This window comes from Neoarius graeffei, chromosome 27 (genome assembly GCF_027579695.1).
Source record: "Neoarius graeffei isolate fNeoGra1 chromosome 27, fNeoGra1.pri, whole genome shotgun sequence".
In the NCBI taxonomy this organism is placed as follows: domain Eukaryota; kingdom Metazoa; phylum Chordata; class Actinopteri; order Siluriformes; family Ariidae; genus Neoarius; species Neoarius graeffei.
In genome coordinates, this window is record NC_083595.1 from 31,914,274 (window position 1) to 31,936,551 (window position 22,278).

Genomic DNA, 22,278 nt, shown 5'->3' on the forward strand with positions numbered 1-22,278 from the left:
AACCCAGGAACCACCAAGGCACAGACCTGCCATGAACTGGAAGCTGCTGGAACACCAGGGTCACTGTCTACATGCAAGCAAATTTTATATCGCTATGGACTAAGAGGCTGCTGTCCAAGGAAAAAGCCCCTGCTCTAAAATTGACACTTTCAAGCTCGAATAAAGTTTGCAGTTGTCCATGGGTTCAAACAACGCCTTCTGGAGGAAAGGTGTGGGTGGGGGGGTTTAAATGGTCAGATGAGAGCCAGATTGAGTTGTTTGACCACAGTGACTAGAGGTATATTTAGAGGAGTAAAGGTGAGGCATTCAACCCCAAGAACGCTGTACCAACTGGTAAGCAGGGTTAAACAAAGTGGATGGAATGAGGACGACCTCAGAATTCTTCAGCATGACCTCAAACCATCAGCTAGCTGGTTAAAACATGGACACAACTAGGTGTTCCAACAGGTTAGTAACCCCAAACACATCAGTGCTGGAATGTGGAATGGATAAAGCATGCTAACATTAAGCTTTTTGAATGGCCTTCCCAAAATCTTCATCTTTACCCTAGCGGAAATGTGCAGACTGTGCTTAAGAGTCGGACCTGTGCTAGCAAACCAACAAACTTGATTGAACGCTCTTTCTTCTGTGAAGAAGAGTGGTCAAATATCCAACCAGAATTCTGCTGGAAGCTTGTTGATGGCTACCAAAAGGGTCTAGTAAAGGTGAACCTTGTTAAAGGGACACTTTTTAACCAAATATTAGGTGTGCTGTATGTATAACTTTGACCCCGTGTTGGTTTTCAGAAAATGCAAGTTAAAATTGTGCACCAAATTCTGTGTGCATTGTCCTTTTTACACAACTAATTGCCTTTTTATTTTGATTTCCAAATCTCATGCGTATGTCTCTTCTATAGATGTTACGTTTTGTTTTAGGTGACGCACCAAGTCACAGTTCAGTAACATCCATAGAGTGAATCAACCCTCAGAACATGATACAGCTTGCCTAAAAGCTCAGTGTTTTTGTCATGACAATAGCGAGCTCTGGGTGTAAGCTCATTGAATTGCTCACTCCCAGGTTCTTCTGTCTCCCCTCCCCCTCCTCAGATTTTCTATCCTGAGACCACAGATATCTACGACAGGAAGAACATGCCACGCTGTATCTACTGTATCCATGCACTCAGGTACACCATGTTCCTCATAAAACATTCCAGATCCACACTGAACCCAGAAACGAGCATAGATTTGATGTATCGTGTTAGATGGGTACTTGAAATAACATCCACTGCACAGTTGCCTGGATTTGTATATGCTCAGTGTGTTGCAGAGCTTTTTTCATGACTTGATTTTATTATAAATATCATTTCTGGGATAATTAAAGGTGGTTTTTTAAATTTTATTTATTTTTGTAACTTCACTTTGCTTTGCGAACTTGCACACTACTAGATCTCCCAAATTTAGGTGTAGCAGTAGGTCCAAATTGGACTATTTTGGTGAAGGAATTGTTCGGATGCTGCAACGTGAACGTGCTGTTCTGCTCCATCAAGCTTGAATTCGGAGACGTTTAGTACGTGTTGTACGTTTTAATAATGGTTTCCAGTGGAAAAGCTGGTGCAAGCAGTGTTTTTTAACAGTTCATTCCAGTCCTGTGCTGAGTGAATACACAGCCCATAGGCCATAAATCTTACCTTGCAGAGGCAGGAAGTCACACAGTGTAGCGGGGGCGAGAGGTTGGCCAAGGCCTGCTGTGGGCTGAAAGGCGGGGGGTTGTTTGGAACACAACTGTATCTCATTGTAGTTGTTTTTAATGGTTCCCTCTGAAACGATGAATGCAGTGTGTTGTATTGCACAAACATGTTTGTGAGGTGTTGAAAGTCGAAAACCATGCATCACTGCATACAGCGATTTTTAATTCCTGTCAGGCACTTGCAGAAGTAAAACGGACCCCTTCCCTTCCTGTGCTATAGCTTTTTCTTATTTCTTTACAGCCTGTACCTGTTCAAGCTTGGCTTGGCCCCACAAATCGCAGACCTGTACGGCAAAGTGGCTTTCACAGGTGAGTGACCCCACTGTGCTTCGTTCAGCGATCCTCTGAAGTTGTTTTCTATCTGCAGCAGGAAGACTCAAGAACTCTGGAATTTGGGAGTGTATAAGCCATTAGTGATTGTGCGAGCTTTTCCTGTCACTTCAGCCAACCGGCTCAGGCTGCCAAGCTCATGGCAGGGGATCATGATTTAACACACATGCTGAAAACAATGTCCAGCCCTCAGTACCGGGGGGGAATCCAGTATGTTTACATGCCCTCTTTTCCACTAACAAGGTTTCGTTGTTGATGCTGTTCAGGGAGGCAGTAAAAATTGGTATATGTAAACAAATCATGGTTGCAGCCAGCATTTTGAGTTTAGTTTTTGTGACCAACCATAACTTGCAGGTTCATGGTTGCAAACTAGGAGCATTTTACTACTGGAATGCCTTTCCTGGTGGAAAAGTCCAAAATGGTTCAAAAGTACTCAATCCTGTTCCAAGAGCAGCACCTGCACCTTGTTGGTGGAACTGGGTTCAAGTGAAGCTCGCATATGATTTCATGACCTTTTGTAAAACCAGAATTTGTGGCTTAAAAACGGGTTGTATAATGCCTGTTTTTTGTCTGGTGCTACTATTTGACCTTTTTATACACCTACTCTGTCTGTTTCAGAGGAGGAGATTAACAACATGAAGATCGAGCTGGAGAAGTACAACATTCAGATGCCGGCTTTTAGCAAAATTGGCGGGATCCTGGCTAACGAGTTATCTGTTGATGAGGCAGCTTGTGAGCGTTTACTTATTCTACTTGTATTCTACGAGCTAATGATCAAATATAGAGATATTTGGATGCAAAACTTTGCATCCCCCATGGTTTTTGAATGAAAAATGTATCCCTCTTTAATCACTTATTTACAAGGAGCAAAACAACAATCCAAAATAAATGGCTAAATCGACAGCGAAATATAGATTTGGGTTGGGGGACGACAAAAGCAAGGTGTTTGAAGTTTTGCCATGACCTCCTTGGTCCCCAGACCTGATTTTCGAAGAAGGCAGTGTGTTCCCATTTCTCTTGATGCATCTGCTTGGTCAATCTTTGACATCTGGCGAAGTTGGAACAGATATTTTAGGAAGAATGTGGGGATGGACATTACAACTTAAGGCATCAAAAAGCTGTTTGGAAGAGGATTAAATTAAAAAAAATTTTTTTAGAGAATATCATGCTTCCAAATGGAGATCCAAACTTTTGTACTAATCATCAGGATTTTTTTTGCTTGCTTGTTTGTTTTCCCTCCCCCACTCAGCCTGAAAGTAATTTCAGGAACAGTGATTGCATGCAGGTATTACATTCGTGGAAGCTCATTTCATCTAGTTAAATCTTGAGAAATCTCATTTTAATGAGTCTAATAATGCAAAAATAGGCTTTAGTATCTTCTTAAAATGACTCATTTTTACTGTGGAAAGGTTTTGTATTCAAGTTTCCCCACACATTTGCGACACTGATGCCAAGAGTATTACTACCTTTTTTTTTAAATATACATAGTGTATAATTTGCACACACTGACTAACGCTGTATGAAGTCCTACCAGGATGTTAAAGCACTTGGTTGAGAAATGTTGAACAGGGGGTGAACATGATCTCTTCCCTTTGGTTCAGTGCATGCTGCAGTGATCGCCATCAATGATGCCATTGACCACGGAGACCCTCCGGGCACTCTGGCAGCCATGAGGAACCCCAACGCCATGCTGCTTAACCTGGATGAGAGCGCTGCCCAGAACTACCAAGACACGCTGTTCCAGGCCAAAGCTGAGAAAGTGGCCAACTCCAGGAAGAGGGTATGACGGGCTAATCTTATCCAATCGCATGAACTGAAAGGAACGGTCTTTTTAATCTACAAGTCCCGTCATTACATAAAACCCAAACTCTGTGTCTACTGTAGCTCGGGGAGAACATGGACGCAGAAAGGGATGTCTATGAAGAACTGCTCACTCAGGCTGAAATTCAGGGCAACGTCAACAAAGTTAACCGTAAGCTCCTTGTAAATCTCCTTTTCATGCCCGTATTAGTCGTCTTAACACCAGCGATCCATCCTGACACTGTTCTCTTCTGTTTCAGTGTCCAATTCCCTGGCTTCAGTGGAGCAGGCACTATATAGTGGTGATGAGGACAAGCTCTACCAGGCGCTCTCATCCCCAGCGTTGGGTCTGCAGTCTCTCAAGTCAAAGAACAAAGGCTGGTACCTCAAACAGCTGGTGGCTGATCGAGAAGCTAAGGATCAGGTAAGGGAGCTAAAATGGAGCTTGGGGTCTTGTGCTGGGGGGGGGGTTTAAAAAATGTATAAATCTGATCTTTTGGTTGCTGTTGACCCCAGAACACCCCAGGAGAGTCGTTGACCAAAGAAGACCTGCAGTATGGTGTGGATGCAGCCAATGGAGTTGCAGAAAGTTATCAGAGAAGTAGGAACTTTTCTTTTCACGTCACCCTAATTTAAAAAGTGTATGAAATGTCCTTGGTTTTTTTTGGCAGAGGTAATTTAAAGGAGAATTGAAGTAAAATTTTTTTTTTTTTTTTATGATCAAAATTCTATTTCATGTTATTAAATATAGGAATGCATTTTTTGATCGCTATTCTGTCACTGCTATAGCAAGTTATGAGTGTTTGAAATATGCTATGTAATATCAGTCCATATGTCAAAGCAATGGCTGTAAACGCGATTCATTGAGACCTGTACAAGACATCGTAGGATGGAAGTAAAACGTATAGCAGAAATCAAAGTGACCAACATCTGCCAACGTTGTCAAAAGACTCGCGCGGCCTCTTTCGAATGCTGACGTAATCAAGCCGGAAGGGCTTTTTTTATTTATTTATTTATTTATTTATTTATTTATTTTTGGATAGCGATCAGGAAAGTTTGCACAAATTGGGCAGTAATCATTTTAAACTCTGTTTTTGTGCAATATTTCGTTTGGAAAACAGTATTCAAAATGGTGGCGCTGACACTTCACATTTCGATGTTTCTCACAAGTCTCGTGAAGATCGTGCAGATAAGTGACTTCTGCCGTGGACCAAATGAACTAAATTCAACATGGCTAAAAACCAAATAGGCCGATAAGTATAATATTTAATTGCCATTGGTTGCCAATACGAGTCACGATATAAGGTTACTAAAACCGAAAACGTAATTGAATAACACATTAATTAAGAAATAAAGCAGTGTTTAAAAATGACTTCAGTTCTCCTTTAAATGTATTTGTCACTGCAGTGGTTTTGATTGATCAAAATGGTGATTTTTTTTTTTTTTTGAAAATCTAATTGGAAATTTTGGACAAAAATGATGCTCTTCAGTTTTTCCTGACTAAACCATAACACTGAGTGCTAGACTTTTTTATTTTTATTTTTTTTTTTATTTTTTTTTTTTTTATTGTTTTTTTTATTTGAGTCAGTTTTGTTTTGTTTTTTATTTTATAATGTCTGAATATGCTTTTCTCAGTGCTTCAGGCTGTAGAACGGATAAATGCTGCCATCAGGAAAGGTGTTGCCGAGGACACGGTGAATGAGCTGATGAATCCAGACGCTCAGCTCCCAGCCGTGTACCCCAGAGCTGCTGAGCTCTATCAGAGAGAACTCTTCAGCCTACAGCAGCAAAGCTCTGAGGTCAGGAAATGCACGCGCACGCACGTGTGCTTAAAATGAGATCGAGTTTTATTGTCCTGACCTAAGGTGTGTATCTGGTCGATCAGGGTTCACTCACACACCCAGAGCTGCTGGTTGCGGTGGAGATGCTGTCGTCAGTGGTGCTGATAAACGAGGCTCTGGATGTCGGAGACCGAGGTGCCGTATGGAAACAGCTGAGCAGCGCTGTCACAGGCCTCAGCAATGTGGAGGGAGAGTATGCACAGAGGTGAGACACGCTGCCAGCTTGCTGCACAAATCACTCTCGAACAGACTATCAACATTTTTTTTTTTTCAGGTAGAAAAATTGATGCATAAATTAAAAAAAAGGGTAAAATTCAATGTGGTGATTTGCAAATCATGGAAACCATGTATTTAATTGAAAATGGTACAAAGACAATATATCAAATGTTGAAACTGAGATCTTTTTTTTTTTTTAAATAAAAAAATTCAAATTCTTTTTGAATTTGGTGCCAGAGTTGACTTCCCATGCTTTTTGCAAATCATCGTCCTGTTATTTTCATTTACCCAACTTCTTTGGAATTGGAGTTGCATATTATTAAGCTCATGGCTACTAGTATTAATCTGCTTTTCTTATTTGATTTGAGTGGATGTGTGACCTGAACATGAAGCTTTTTTTTTTTTCCTAACTTTTTTTTTTCTTAAACCTCAGTGTCCCTTGTAACATCGCTTGTAAGAATGAAACGCAACAGCCATCACATTTTATTTAATTTCCTGCTTAGCCATGAGGGTGTGTACAGACAGATGGAAAGTATTTGTTAGTTTGATATTTCGCACACCGAGTAGTGAGTGCTCCATACTGCCATGGGCATGATTTCTCGTTTCTATGCATACCCCACACACAGTTGTTTTGCACGGGTGCAACTGTGATCTACACAGATTTGCTTTGTGTCTTCGAAAGAATACTACATGATAACATGTTGGGTGTATGTGTTGCTTTTAAGTGCATTTGTCCAGTACTCAAATCAGCTTGTAGAAATCTCTTACGTAAACCACTTGAAGTTCCCTTTTGAAGAGACCTGCATCTGCAAGTGTGTGTGAGAGAGAGGGAGAGGATACAACATAGTTGTGCGAAGATATCTTTGTGTATCTCAAGTGAGCGGAGAAAACGAGCGATATATTTTTCAAGATGAAGGTAAACGTCATATCTTTGCCACTGTGTAATGTTCTTTGTTATATAGACACATCCACAAAACAATTTTAATTTTGGCAACGTGCGTCTAGTCTGTGGGAAAACCCTGGGAGTGTTGTCGTCAGAGTGAAATATTGGGAAATGTCGCTCAGATCCGCAATGTATTTTGCATGAAAAATGTTTTTCAACAGAAGATAAACTTCATATCTTCAAGCCAACATGTGAGGATCCCCCCCCGTTATATACATATTCACAAAGTACCCAAATTTATCAAAATAATTCCTCATGAGTGACTTGTTGCAGTTCGTATGGAAAATACAAGTGGCTTCCCACCCCCCCACCCACCCCCCGTAAAGTGTGTTCACGCATTCACCTGTGAACCCTTTATACTTCTGGGGGGGGACTTCAGGCGAGAGGCAGGGTACACCCTGAGCAGGTCACCAAACTATTGCAGATTGGTTTTGTCTGTTCATTCACAACATTGAGCCCTATAAGGCAGTTTGGAGTAGCTGGTTGACCTAATCTGCATGTCTTTGGACTGTGGAAGGAAACTGGCGCACCCATAGGAAACCCATGCCGGCACGAGGACAACATGCAAACTCCAGACAGAAAGGCCCCAGTCGGCCTCAAGGTCTTAACCCAGGACCACATTGCTTGAGGCGACACTGCTAACTACTGCACCACCAAGTTTAGGGATGGAGGCACCAAGTGTTTCAGATGTTTTGTCCCATTCTTCCTGCAAACAGATCTTAAGCTGTAACAGTACAGGGTTGTCATTTTTTCATCTCCAAAACATTCACCACACATTCTTTATTGGGGACAGGCACCCTCTTCTGCAGACATGCCTTTGTAATGTATGCAGCATGAGGTTTTACATTTTTGAAATATCCCTGGGAAAGATGTCGTCTTGAAGGAAGCATATGTTGCTCCAAAACCTCAATGTACTTTTCTGCATTAATGCTGCCATCAAAGAAGTGAAAGTTACCGCTGCCATCAAAGAAGTGAAAGTTACCTTTGCCAAGTTCACGGACACAACCCCATACCATGACACACCCTGGCTTTTGGACTTGTTGCTGGGAACAGTCTGGATGGTCCTTTTCATCTTTGGTCTGGGGCACACTATCAATTTCTGAGGAAAAACCCCAAAACTGGAACACTAATTTCTGGCCACAATACATCACGCGTTTTCACTGTAGTGGTCTGTCCCAGATGCCTTGGAGCCCAGAGAAATTGACAGTTCTTCTGGACACCTTTTGACATTTTTTTAAAACTTCCTTTTTGCACAGTAAAGTTTTAACTGGCATTTGTGGATGTAACTCTGTATTGTAGCGCTTGACAAAGGCTTGCCAAAGTAATCCGGAGCCCATGTGGTTATATCGGCTATAGGTGAATGATGGTTCTTGATGCAGTGCTGCCTCAGGGATCGGAGATCACGGGCGTTCAGATTAGGCTTGTGCCCTTGCCCTTTAACTGAAATTCATCCAGATTCTTTGAATTGTTTTGATATGCGCCATGTGATATTTCACCAGGGTGAAATATCCAAATCCCTTCATATCTTTGTTTTTTAAACATTTTCAGTAATTTCTCATGCATTTGTTGACCAGCTGGAGATTCTCGGCCCATCTTTGCTCCTCAGACTAGACCTTTCCTGGATACTGATTTTGTACCAAATCATGACTACAATCACCTGTTTTACATTTGATTGTTTTACCTCATTAATGGCCCTAAATTGCTCCTGTCCCAACATTTATATTATTTATTTAATTTATTAAATTAATGTATAGACCCCTTCGCATGTTTGTAAACAAACCGACTGTTGCCAGGATGCGCGTGCAGCCTGGACCCAGAAACAATGGCGCTGCCCATAGACCGGCATTATGAGCTGTCAGATTATGCCAAACAATTGTCATTACAAGATCGAGAATGCTACATAAATAAGTTAACTCTAACAAGTGGACATCGCTTACCGGATCCGTATTTAATTAAAGAGTGGACGGACGATGTTAGTAAGTTCCCTGGTATACAATGGCCAGATATATACTCGTACCTTATTGACAAGACTTCAGTGTACACCCATGAAAAACTTCGTGCCTACAAGCCTTTAGACGCATATGATTATGTGCGGGCATGTACAACTTGATTAACAATGGGACATTCATATTCATTTTGTTTTAATCAAATTATGCCAGTGATGTGATGGCAATGTGGCTTTAGCTACAACAGCAAATACCAACACTAAACAGCAATTTGCAGGAGGTAATGGCATGAAAGGAATGATAGTGTAAAGAGTGCAGCTAAGAGAAATCAGAGCTGCGTAAAAAGCGAGAGGCAGAGAGCAGAAATGAAACTGAACGGGGCGGGAGCTAGGTTAGAGCAGTCAGCGTAAGTTGGCATTTAGAGTGAGGGCACACAATTTTACCTTTCCATCCTTGCTTTAAAATTGTGATTTTCGGCATACACAAATAATGACGGCACAAAATCTGGACTGCTTGAGTCAAGCGAGACCTCTCCTACAAACAAAATTGCATGCAAAGCTAAGTTAACATGCTAACAATATTCATTACATTGTGTAACTATGACCCAGCTAATCAGACAAACGTTACCAAAGTATTTTGCTACATCAATAAACGAAGACTAGAAAGAATAAAAAAGAAAGATTTAATAAATAGCCTGATCTTACCTGTGATGAAGTGGGCGCTGCAAACCCGCGCATTTTTGATGGTACTTTCATCCTAGTCTACACGTTTGATGGCTTGTAGCCATAGACGTCGGTGATTTTTTTTTTTTTTTTTGAATGGGTGAGATCCTGCTGGAATTCTGAACATTTTAACCCCATCACTGCTACGATTCTGACACCCGAAAACACAACAACTAGGCATTTCTGAGTCTTTTTTTGGGGTCCAGGCTGCGCGCACAATTTCCGCTTACGTATGAGTGACGTTTACTGCGAAGGGGTCTATTGCAGGCCTGAAACAACACAGGAATGGGTGTGTTAACAAATTAACTGAAGTTGACCAAATATGAAGTTTTGGGTTCATACTGTCTGCAGTGAAATACAAGTCAAAGTAAATTTAGAAATCAGTGCTTTTAATTAATTTATTTTTAATTTGCAATTTCCCAACCGTCCCAACTTTTTCTGATTTTTGGGGTTGTACTTCTGTCGCACTTGAACAATTGGAGAGCAAAAGAATAATAGAAGATTAAATAAACTCTGATCTGCAAGTTGGGGTATTTGCTTAGTGTGTTTTGCATCATGTGTGTTTGTTTTTGGATCCAGGTACATGGATGAGTTGATGCGCCTGAAGGCTGCAGCACGCGAAGAAGGCGGCGAGTATCTGACCTGGAACGACATCCAGGCGTGTGTGGATCAGGTCAACAGCACTATTCAGGAGGAGCACGAGAGTGAGTCTCACAAGCTACAGTCCACTAGCCGATTGCGAACATCGTTAGTCCTGATCTTTAATTATAAATAATCCGCCTTCACTTGGTTTACATGTGCTGTCTTCTGATGTTACGTCCTCAGGAATTGCTGCTATTGGTCAGATCAACGAGGCTCTTCATGAAGGAGACCCAAAGAAGACTCTGGATGCCTTGCAGCACCCTGCAGCCAAGTTAACAGATGTGGATCCTTCAATAGCTCAGCATTATTACGACAAGCTCTTGGAGGCACGGAGAGAGAAAGCTCACGTATGTTCTTAAAGTTTCCTCTACAGAATGCACACAGTATAGCGTTTGGATTGCCCAATCATCAGGCCTGCTGCGATGACCGTAAATTGCTACATAAACCTTGCCATTCAGTTAGGATAAAAGAATTTGTGGCTTTTTATAAAAAGAGGATGAATTGGTTTGGTTTGGTAGGTGGTATGCTGAAGTGGCTGAGCTGCATTATTGGAAGGTTTGGCACATGCCACCCTTAGCACTCCTTTTGCTGTTTAGTTGCCATTTTGAGCTTGGTAAGCTTGACCTTTTTACAGTTACTGGCATCACAAAACTATAAATCAATGGTGTCATGAACACATTTGGTAATTTAAAGGTATTTATCAGCATGCATGTTTGAGTACGAAGAAAATTGCTGTTGCTTTTGTAAATGGGGTGAGAATTTGTTTGGTTTGGCCCCAAAAAACACTAAGGATTGATGAAGACCAGATGGATTAATATTTTTCCAGTAATGAGGGTTGTTTTTTTTTTTTTTTTTTAAATGTCATTTAAATAATTGAATAGCTTGGAATTGGCATGCATATATAAATAAGTTTATTGATCAAGGAGTTGTTGATAAAACGACAGCTACATCTCCTCATCTCCTCCTTACCCTAAAGTCTGTATTTCTAAATATCGACTGCAAAAGCGAAGCCACCCAGAGATCCAGTCAAAGTTCTCCCTTTTACAACAACAAAAAAAAAATTCCACAATAACTCATGTCCTTTAGCTGAAGGTGTAGTCTGCTTTTGCAAATTTCTTTTTGGTTGAAAGCAAAACACACTTGGTTATTACTGGCTGCTGAAATATCAGGCCTCAACTCACTTCATTGGTAATTATTTATTAGGGATGTTTTACGGTTGTAATTTACTCTTCAGGCTTTTCCTTTTTTAATTTAAATGCTTTTTTAATATGTATGGCCTCCGACTGGTTATATTTGCTCACATGTGCAGATGTAGGAATATGAAGTATCACAATGGTACATGTTCACTACATAACCTGATTTTAAAGGTCTAAAATCTGACCATGAGATTTCATGTCATGAAAATGATGTACTGGTTTTAAACCAAGGGAAATTAGATGGTGGTGATTGTGCATGTAAATACAATCTTAACCTCCTAAGGCCCAAGCTGGGTTTTTTTACATGCATTTTTTAATTTCTCTTTGCTATTTGGGCTTATTAGATCCTGATTAGAATAAAAACTAAGCATCTTTTGATAAGATGTACTTTTAGAGAAAAAGTATGTCCACATATGTGGATTCTTGTTCCGAATTTCCATAAAGTGCTGTCCACGCATGTGACCGCTAAGCCCTAGGAGGTTAATTTCATTCCAGTTTGGTGTGTGTGGAGTCTTCGCGGAGAAGGATCGTGTAAAATGCTGTTCTATCATTGTCACATTTTCATATGGCTCAGTAACCCATGACTTCTGACAGATAACGTCATTAACACTCTCGTGCTCTTTCACCCCCTTTTTCACTTGGTCACTTTTTAAATAAGTCTTCTGTTACTCATGAACGCCCTCAGAGAAAGGATCCTCTAGTGTTGGAGTATTAAATGTACGGTATAATGTTCATCAGTATACAGTAGATCTCGGTTAGGGGTGGTTTTTTTTTTCTCTTCATTATAAATCCGCCTTCACTCGGTTTACCTCAGTGAAAGTGAAAGTCTGTTCATGCAGGTGAGAATTGAGAACATAGTAAATGTTTGCCAGTCGAGTTCACATCACTGGACCTGCCTTTACTAACGTCATCCAGATGTAGGAGTGGGGGGAGATGACAGCCTGTGGGTGCAATGAGAAACTTTCCAACCTTGCTGAAGTGCCACTGAAGGTTTGCACAAGCTCAAGTCGATGACGTCTTGACTCTCTTTTTGGTAAACTCCTTCGGAAAGCCTGTTCCTGCTTATTTTCCACACGGACAGTGTTTTTGTACGTCTTTCAACTCTGATTTCTATCGTGTGTGTGTTTGTTTTGTGGCGTAATTGTTCCTAAGCCTAATTTCTGAATCATGCAGGACTCGAAATGGCTATGAAAACAAAGTCTTCCTTTATGCATCGGTTTTCACAACAGTAGGAAATAACAGGCTGATGACTGCATTGCTGCCTTAAAAGGACAAAACTTTGCTCCTCCACACTGGCAGAATTCAACTGGTGCATTTTTAAGCTCTGACCATATTCTGAGTGGAGATTCCTGGGTGTGATATTTATTTCGAGCCCTCCAGATGTTCTTGTGACCAGGAAGTGGTTATGGAGGGAAGTTTCAGAATTTTTTTTTTCTTTTTCTTTCTTGTTTAAACTTCTGCAAAGTCATGTGCTGTGCAGCTGAGACAAGTGAAGAATTCGAACGCTGCTGCAGGTGGAAACCAGACTGTTGCACTTATAAAACTGGGGTAAAATTGGTCACGTGAACTGTTGTCGCCGCCCCCCCCAGTTTGCTTATGAAAGTGCTGTCAAACATTTATGCAAGGGAGTTACGGTATTGCTATTCTGTAGTACCGGTGTGGGAAAAACTAGCTCGTCACATTTTTATTTGGAATATATTTGTAGGTGTTTAGTTCAGGACTAAAGTAACCCCCTTTATTGTTATTCTCTCATGCTCCAACAGGCCCTGAAGAGAATGAAATACAATCTGACATTTTGCCCCACCCTGTTTCACTTCCTTAATTGTGATTGGCAGTTTTAATTTTTTCCCTTTTTTTTTTTTTTTTTCCCCCTCCTCTTTTAATAATACCCTGTTGTATGGAGAAGTTGAGTTATTGTACAAGTAGCACCCCAGGCACAATCCTTCCAAATGTATGTGACTGTAGTCATGATCTCCAGTCATCAGAGGTTGTCATAAGCTGAAACGCAACTTCAAAATGAATTACTGTAAAACATCCAATGCCGTATGATTAAATAGCATTAACATCCCAAACCGCCAGTATCTTCACTAATCTCCATTCTTGTGCAATCTCTGAAAACTGTAAACTTTTAATTCCCCAGTGGTTTAGTAGCTCTCCACCACACCCTCAAGTTCAGTTGAACCGCTAGCACAGTGAAGCCAATGGGGAGGGCTCTATACCATTAGCCAATCAAATTTGCTCACAGCGGAAACCTCGAGGGCCCCGCCCACTTCCTCTTCATCCCATTGTAGCAGAATATCACAGCAGTAGATTATAGATTCACTACCAGTTAACAGGCGTGAATTCAACACAAGTTATTTATTAAATATTGTCCGTAACAGTGTTATGTTGAACCATTAGACTCTGCAAAACAAGACATTAATCATCTGTCAGGCTGGCCGAAAAAGGAAACGAGTGGAACGTACTACTTTGTTTAGTACAGTTTTGCGCTACGCTCCATGTCAGCTATTCGTTTTAGACTCTCATGAGCACATTATGCTGAAAATAAACCCCAGAAGAATTCAGAGAAAGACTTCACTGTGCCTAAAAAGTCTCTGGTTCATAAATGGTCTCGCTATCCAATCAAAGCTGCTTATGTGTAAGAATTACTAGCCAATCCCAGTGCAGTGTGCTGGTAAAATAGGCGGGAGAACAAAACCGCAGGCTGGTGTGACCTTGTGAAGAAACAGCGCCTCCTGGTGGCGAGAAGAATGGGTTTTATTTGGTTTGATCCCTCAGGTTGAATCTGTTGCAGTTAATGACGTACCTGGTTGGTTCGGGAAGTTGAAGCTCAGTCTTACAGACCTCCTAAGTGACCTGCAAAACGCTATCTAAACCAGCTGACGCACCAAGACACAAACAACCTACATCAGAAAAATCTAGAGTAATGTGAGTGGTCTGTCAGGATTTATTGAAGCTTGAAGGAGATGCGCAGAACCTTTTATTTTTAAATAAATTTGAGTGGATAGTATCTCCATCCTTGACTCTTGTATGCTGCATAAATGGGAACTTAAAATATCATCGCTGTCAGTTCAAAACCTGCTATGTGACGATTTAGGTCAAATTGGGTTCTCTTTTTGCAATTTACGCTAATATAATGCTGCAACGGTGGCGTAGTGGTTAGCGCTGTCGCCTCACAGCAAGAAGGTCCTGGGTTCGAGCCCCGTGGCCGGCGAGGGCCTTTCTGTGTGGAGTTTGCATGTTCTCCCCGTGTCCGCGTGGGTTTCCTCCGGGTGCTCCGGTTTCCCCCACAGTCCAAAGACATGCAGGTTAGGTTAACTGGTGACTCTAAATTGACCGTAGGTGTGAGTGTGAATGGTTGTCTGTGTCTGTGTGTCAGCCCTGTGATGACCTGGCGACTTGTCCAGGGTGCACCCCGCCTTTCGCCCGTAGTCAGCTGGGATAGGCTCCAGCTTGCCTGCGACCCTGTAGAAGGATAAAGCGGCTAGAGATAATGAGATGAGATGATTGTGGGTTGACTCTCATTAAAACAGGATGGGTGTTATAACTTATGCATGCACATGTATGTTGCATGCATTTTCACTGATCAGATGAACTGAGACAATCACATTCTGAAGCAAATTAAATAATCTTATACCGGTAACTTAAACACACAATACAAGTTACATGCATTAATCTAAATGCAGGAAAACAATGAGTAGTGTTTTTTTATCCAAACGAGAGTCGAAGCTTACCCATCGGTGTTCTCGCTTCTTGAAGGCCGATCTTGTGGTCGATTTTGTTTTGAAATAATCCGACTTTCAGTTCTCCATTCATTCGCTTCTTCCACGCAAGGGTGAGATATTGCTGCTGAGGCAAGCATATCCAGTGGAAAAATCAGTCGGCTGCTCCACTCATTCTCTCCATACTGAGTACTCCGCCATTACTACTCGGCTCAGGCAATTACTAAAACCCGGGACGGAACAGAATGTCACCGGTTTTAGCAACAACCGCGGGGAGGTCACTGCCTGAGCAATATGTCCTGTCCCGGGTTTTACCAACAACCTTTGGCTCACACTCCGGGAGAAGTGGTGCAACTAAACTTGCTTTCCTTTTTATTTAATTGTTGGTACTGCTCCCTCTTTCAATACGGGCTTATAGCCAGTGCTCCTCAACAGATCAGAGGTCTCCTACGAGTCCTCAGTAAAATGTGCAGAGGAGAGACCACTTTGTAGCCACCCAACGTGCCCGTAAACTTCTCGCAAAACGTGTCCAAATCTTTGCAGTTTGAACATTCTTGGGCTGTGAATGCAACGTAAATCTACATTCTGTCGTGTTACTGGCACATCTACGTGGCAGGGCGATAAGTTGGCTCAAAATGGAGGATCGGAGTTGCAGTTAGCTCTGTTTTAGTATAGCGGAAATGGCAACGAGACCGTATGGCGTTTAGTTGATTTGGGCCCCTCTGCCAGTCATGCTAAAAGGTGACGAATGAAATCCGGTCTCTTCATTCACAACAGTTTGACTACTTGACAGTTGCGGTCACTGCACGCATGTCCATATGCAAGTTAATCTTTATCGTTATTGACCTCTACCATATGTAACTTTGTATCTTGGACACACGATTGGTCATTTGTGTAATCACGTCAGATTATGATTGACCAAATACAACAAAGAAAAGAGAGCATCTGTATCAAGTTCAATAAAGAGTAGTCTTTTGTATTTTCGTGTACACAGCCTGTGAAAGATCAGCCAGGCAAAGCTTTCTGCACAGTGAGGATGCTATTAGTATCTTATTTACAAGATCTAGGCCTAATGCTTACATTTTCCCTTTGTTACTGGTTTGTAAACAGATCATGTGTTAGAAATATGAGTTTTAATGTATCCAAAATCTTGATCTGTATCTGATGGACTGTAACATAGGCCTATAACAGCCTAACGTCTGTAATGATCAAAGACTGTGGATTATTATTTATTTTTAACTTTTTTTTTTTTAATCAAATGTCATAAGATTCTTGCTCTGTTAAAATAAACACAGCTCAGTGCTGTCAGATGCTTACTATGCACTGGAAGAAGTGGTCAGTAGATACACAAGCCATTTGCAAGTTTTGATACGAGTATAAAGGTCATAAGCTGAAATGCTTGGAAATGACCTTTTTCAATGCCATTAAAAAAAAAAATGTAAAAATCTGGCGAGGACCCTCAGACCAACCCCCTGGCTGGGATACAACCCCAATGGCCTCAGCCTCTGGCGCCACTTCAGAAATGGACCAGCATGTGGAAGTTTGGAAACTTGAGATCTATGTCTTGAGTTCTTCTCCAAGCTAGAATCCTGTTACAGCCATTACCTTTATTAATTGGAAAAAATGTTTTGCATCATTTCAGATTTTTATTTTGACTCTCTGCACGGTTTCCTTGGTTTAGGAGACTGATGATCCGTCAGCAGTGCTCTGGCTGGATGAAATCCAGGAGGCCATCTTCCAAGCAAACAGAGACACCGAAGAGGCCCTGCAGTGTAAGAAAGGACTGTGCATAGTTTCTGGCTTGCATTCTTATTGTCATTATTTTTGGCATTAACATGGTCGGATTCTGACAGTCTCTCAGGCAATCCAAGCCATTAATGAGGCTGTAGACAGCGGGGATGCGACCCAGACCCTGGCAGCTCTGCGCACACCTGGAGTCAGTCTGTACGGTGTGACCCCAGAGTGCGCCCAGACGTATCAGAATGACCTGGCTAAGATCAAGAACGACAAGAAGGAGGAGGGTAAGAGTGGAGTGTGCGTCACTCGTGTACTGGCATCTCGACGCGTTGATTTTTAAAGTGGATGTGATCTGTGTTTCCTAGGTGATAATGGTAGTGAGTGGATGAAGCACTGGGTGAAGGGAGGATACAATTACTACTTCAACCTGAAGACTAGAGAGGGCACGTGGGATGAGCCTGCAGGATTTGTGCAGAATAATACACAGCTGAATAAGGATGAGATCCAGGTGAATATTCAAAAAGATTCAGGCAACGGTTCAACGCGAGATGTGACGTCCTATCCAAATGACTAAATTGTGTTCGTTGTTATTTACACCGCAGCTCATTTCAGGTTTTTTCTTCCCATGTTCATTAACTGCCTTTGTTCATGTCTAGTCTGTCGTATCAGGAGTGACTGCAGCCTACAACCGGGAGCAGTTGTGGTTGGCTAATGAGAATCTGATTGCTAAACTGCAAGCACGATGCCGGGGTTTCATGGTGAGGCGGAATCTGAAAGAGCGTGTCAAGTTCCTGCAGTCCCAGGATCCAGCCATCAGACGGATCCAGGTAAGGGCTAGACTTCAGATAACGGGCCTCATTAGGACTGGCATGGAATCAAAGTAATGCTCTGTTCGTGAATTTGGTTTACCACTGAATTGGTTTGTCCTTTGATTGACAGGCCCACTGGAAGGGTTACAAAGAGAGAAAGGCCTTTAATGACCGAAAGCAGTACTTGAAGGATCACACTGAAGATGCTATTAAGGTTAATAGCAGTGGGGTTTTGAACAACTTTCAAGGACCGATTTTTAGTTGAAACCTGAAAGTGATTACAAAAGTGAGGTTAATATTTGCGCTCTTATTTTTCTACTTTCAGATCCAGTCAATGGTTAGGATGCATCAAGCTCGCAAAAAGTACAGAGATCGCCTGAAGTATTTCAGAGACCATGTGAGTAACCGTTTCCTCAGCATCTGTGTTTGACATGGAGACCAAGATCTGTTTACGTTGTTGTTTACCTTTGCTGTTTTTTGTATTCAGAGTTGGCTGTTCAAGTCAATATTTACTCGGGGGGAACGTGATTGTTCAGAAAGGGGTTATGCACATGCTTAAAGGCAAACGACTCAAAAATAAACTCCATTTGCTAATCACGGCGAGTGCCCTGATGTGCCCCCCAGCACGTTTTCAGCTAAAAATGTTTATCATGATGATTTATCTATTTAAAAAGTTGACATTTGCTTAAAAATGGCTTACCTGGGCACAGTCATTGGCACTGAAACTAGATATCTGCTTGTGATGTCACCAGCACACTAGTACGCGGTTTCCTTTAGTGTAACAGAGCCATCAGAAAGACGTTTTTAATTATAAAAATCTAATCCGAAATCTTCTATAATCATGTGGGATAACTTTATTTATTTTTTTAAAATAATTGGCAACAAAATACAAGAATCAGGACTTCACTTTGAAGTTTAAATCTCACTCAGCTGGATAATGCATATGCAGTACTGACACATACTAGTAAACAATAGCAGTTGTCATAGCAATGTGATTATTGCCGTCTAAATAGATTGCTTTTCTCAGTGAATAAAAAAAGCAGGTCACACGGAAAAATGTAATTTTTTTTTGGGGGGGGCTTTGCGATGTAGTGTTTTATAGGTGGCTAAAAAGTGTGCGTGTGTACTGCTTCGGTGATCAAGGTTATTTTTACAGCCAAACGTTTGACACTTGGGCATCTTTAGGGTCGTTTACAACAATTTGGAAGTGATGTATCTGCTAGATCTCAGCCTCGGTAAGTCACGATGTAAGTGGCATCACCATCTTGCGTAATTTGTACTCGGAGTGTGATATTTGAACCTCAGAAGAGAGCAAGATGTCAGTGTCCAGGGACATTTTTATTTTAAACAATCGGGACTCGGTATACAGGTACAAATATGAACAAGTGAACACTTGAACAGGTCTTGTATGGATATGTCGATTATAAAGAAGTTTTATTTTTTGGGTTTTGCTGAGCTTTTAGTCGATTGTCTGGGCTCCCTAATCAAATTATGCCTATCTAGAAGCACGGGTTTCAATAGCAAAGCCCGACTTTTAACTCGGCTCACGCATTTGCTGTTAAACCTTGGGGGGGAATCAATGATAGAAAATGCAGATTGAAGGTAAACGGCTTTTTCTTTTACATGTGATGTAAAGATAAGTCTTATAAAGCCTAATGCACAATATATATAAATGAAAGACTACAATAAACATCTAATAGGAGTGTGGTATATTGAGGTTCTAGTTATCCCTGCAGTTGTGTGGTGGGTTTTTTATTTCTTTATTTTTTTTAATACAAATGTAACAATATGGTTTCCACATAGTTTATTCCGACACTAATAAATTGGCACTAATAAATTGATCTACACATCCTATTCATTTGTATTTATCATGCCCCACTTGCTTTCTGTTTTTATTGACCGTCTAAAACATGCATTTCACTGTGACGTTTTGGTTATCAAACTGTCACACCGTGACGCTGGACTTCATGCTGCTCCTCGCTGGAGCAAATATAGCACAAGAAAAAATGTCCGCATTCAGGACGTTGTTTGAGCAGCACTCAAGTCTGTAGTTATGTCTGAGGTCCGAATACGAATGTGTGCAATCTTGGTATGAAACCCTTTCTACGGGTGCTCAGCTCAACTGTGACTATCTGGAACTGTAACCATTTTCCTCAAATATCTTTTGAAATCTCAGATTGATGAAGTGGTGAAGATTCAAGCGTTTATCCGGGCCAACAAAGCAAGAGATGACTACAAGACGCTCAGTAAGCACCGCATCTCTGAGGATTTCTTTCCAAGATGTCACTACACCTAGACTGGTGAATTGTGTTCATGCCCCATCTTTTTTTTTTTTTTTTTTTTTTTTAGTCAACGCAGATGATCCTCCAATGGCAGTTGTGCGTAAATTTGTGCACCTGCTGGACCACAGTGACCAGGACTTCCAGGAAGAGCTGGACCTGATGCGTCTGAGGGAGGAAGTGATCACAAACATCCGCTCCAACCAGCAGCTCGAGAACGATCTCAACCTGATGGACTTAAAAATCGGTCTTCTGGTGAAGAACAAGATCACCCTGCAGGAGGTCGTCTCGCACAGCAAGAAGCTCACCAAGAAGAACAAGGGTGAGCTGTCCAACCTCATGATGATGAACAAGCAGAAGGGAGGCCTCAAGGCTCTCAGCAAAGAAAAGCGACAAAAGCTGGAAGCCTATCAGTACCTTTTCTACCTTTTGCAGGTACGTTCTGCCTCGTACTGTAGGCGTTGCCGTTTAGATCGTGTTTGCCACCTTTTGAAAAATGAAAACGCCTTTTCTGTGTGTTCATTCCTCAGACTAATCCCACCTACCTGGCCAAACTGATCTTCCAAATGCCCCAGAACAAGTCCACTAAATTCATGGACTCTGTGATTTTCACATTATACAACTACGCGTCCAACCAGCGTGAAGAGTACCTGCTGCTCAAGCTCTTCAAAACGGCACTGCAAGAGGAAATCAAGTAAGATTCAACAGCCAGGTCATCATATCAAACCTGTAATTATAGACGTTGGTGTCATTTAAGCGTTGAGTCATCTGATTGTCCTATTTGAACAGATCAAAAGTGGACCAGATCCAGGAGATTGTAACTGGAAACCCTACAGTCATCAAAATGGTGGTGAGCTTCAACAGAGGAGCTCGTGGTCAGAACGCTCTGAGGCAGATCCTGTCTCCGGTCGTGAAAGAAATCATGGACGACAAGACGCTAAACATCAAAACGGACCCGGTGGACATTTACAAGGCCTGGGTGAACCAGATGGAGTCTCAGACTGGAGAGGCCAGGTTAGAACTGCTTTCTTTTACATCTGCAATTTGTTAACCTAAGGGACTTCTGATTTAAACCGGATACCCGTTATGGAATAAAACAATGGGATGTGCCGTTCTAGGGAAAATAATCAATGGTTGGCTGGTGTGGTGTGGCTTTTATCCCTCGTATCACAATTTTCCAATGGTTAATTAATGAAACTTTCGGTCTATTTATAGGCATATAGAATGTTGTATGGAAACAAGTGTTTTATTGGGAAATACATCTCGTATTTTTCATACGAGCTACAGCCGGGACATGGAGAACCAAAACCGTAACAAATCTCTACATGTCACTCGTGATTAAATCGATGAATTGTTTTGATAAATTTGTGTACCCTTTTTGTGAATTTATTATGGACACCAGGGTTTTTTCTAGAAAAATTTAGTATGAGGGCGCTCGCCATGGCGGGGGGGGGATGGTGCCGGTTGTCCGTCGCCCCCCTCTGCCGTGCAAAGCCTTTGAAAAATGCTCCAATGGGACATTCTGAGGCTATCTGAGAGGGAAATTGTAACAAATTGTCTGTCAACATTGAAAAAGAAAGAAGTAATCTTCTGCCCCGGACAGTCTTTGGCTTTCTTCCGTTTCGTGCCGCGGGATGACATCTTTAAATGCCCAAGTGTCAACAAAAACAACTCGCGAACTACTTCTGTCAAAAGCTCCCGCGCTGGTGGGTGAAAGGTCATTCAGTCTCGAGAAATCTCGCTCTACAAGTCAGCTGACCTTGTATGTAACCCATGTCAAATCTCGCGAGAGCAGCCACGACAAGTAAACAACTAAACAACATGGCGCCTCAGTCTGGAAAATGCCAATTCGGATTGTTTTTGCACCGTCTGGCGGTGTATCTACTATGATTGATTGGAATATTTTTGGAGCAATTATAACGTATTTGATGATCAGACGCATTGTCACGTGGTGTTGCTGGGATGTTTTCACAGAGTCGGTAAGGGGGCGCAGCGCCCCTGTTCCCCCGTTTAGATGAAAGCCTGGACACACAGAATCCCACGTTGGCTTGAAGATATGAAGCTCATCTTCTCGTTGTTGGAAAAAAACTTCATACTTTTTTCATACAAAATGCGTAGTTCTGAGTGACCTTTTAAATAGTATTGGCTGCCGTTGAGTGGTGTATCAGATATTCCATTCGGCTAGCATGATATTGAACGAGTCGAAGATGAGTTTAAGATCATGTTAGCTGATCTTCCACGCACACTCGCCACAGCATTTTTCACTCAGACTTTATTCATTTCCTGATGTAATTTACTTAGTTACTTTTAAAATCAACATCAACTACACACAACTCTCTCAATCTCATGCTTTTTAACAAAGCAAACCTG

The 22,278-nt window shown here is 41.6% G+C and overlaps 1 protein-coding gene across 1 annotated transcript in view; it reads left to right on the forward strand.

The window, feature by feature from the left end:
• The window catches only part of iqgap1 (IQ motif containing GTPase activating protein 1), a 71,868-nt gene that overhangs the window by 35,931 nt on the left and 13,659 nt on the right, over positions 1-22,278 (forward strand). Inside the window, exons 5-25 of the mRNA XM_060911595.1 lie at positions 1,086-1,162; positions 1,967-2,034; positions 2,674-2,787; positions 3,657-3,835; positions 3,940-4,027; positions 4,116-4,279; positions 4,372-4,456; positions 5,491-5,654; positions 5,741-5,901; positions 10,103-10,227; positions 10,349-10,512; positions 16,765-16,855; positions 16,937-17,104; positions 17,186-17,328; positions 17,477-17,647; positions 17,760-17,843; positions 17,955-18,026; positions 19,806-19,875; positions 19,979-20,343; positions 20,439-20,602; positions 20,698-20,922. Of these exons, the coding sequence (XP_060767578.1) occupies positions 1,086-1,162; positions 1,967-2,034; positions 2,674-2,787; positions 3,657-3,835; positions 3,940-4,027; positions 4,116-4,279; positions 4,372-4,456; positions 5,491-5,654; positions 5,741-5,901; positions 10,103-10,227; positions 10,349-10,512; positions 16,765-16,855; positions 16,937-17,104; positions 17,186-17,328; positions 17,477-17,647; positions 17,760-17,843; positions 17,955-18,026; positions 19,806-19,875; positions 19,979-20,343; positions 20,439-20,602; positions 20,698-20,922 (2,942 nt within the window). The remainder of the gene's footprint in view (positions 1-1,085; positions 1,163-1,966; positions 2,035-2,673; positions 2,788-3,656; positions 3,836-3,939; positions 4,028-4,115; positions 4,280-4,371; positions 4,457-5,490; positions 5,655-5,740; positions 5,902-10,102; positions 10,228-10,348; positions 10,513-16,764; positions 16,856-16,936; positions 17,105-17,185; positions 17,329-17,476; positions 17,648-17,759; positions 17,844-17,954; positions 18,027-19,805; positions 19,876-19,978; positions 20,344-20,438; positions 20,603-20,697; positions 20,923-22,278) is intronic.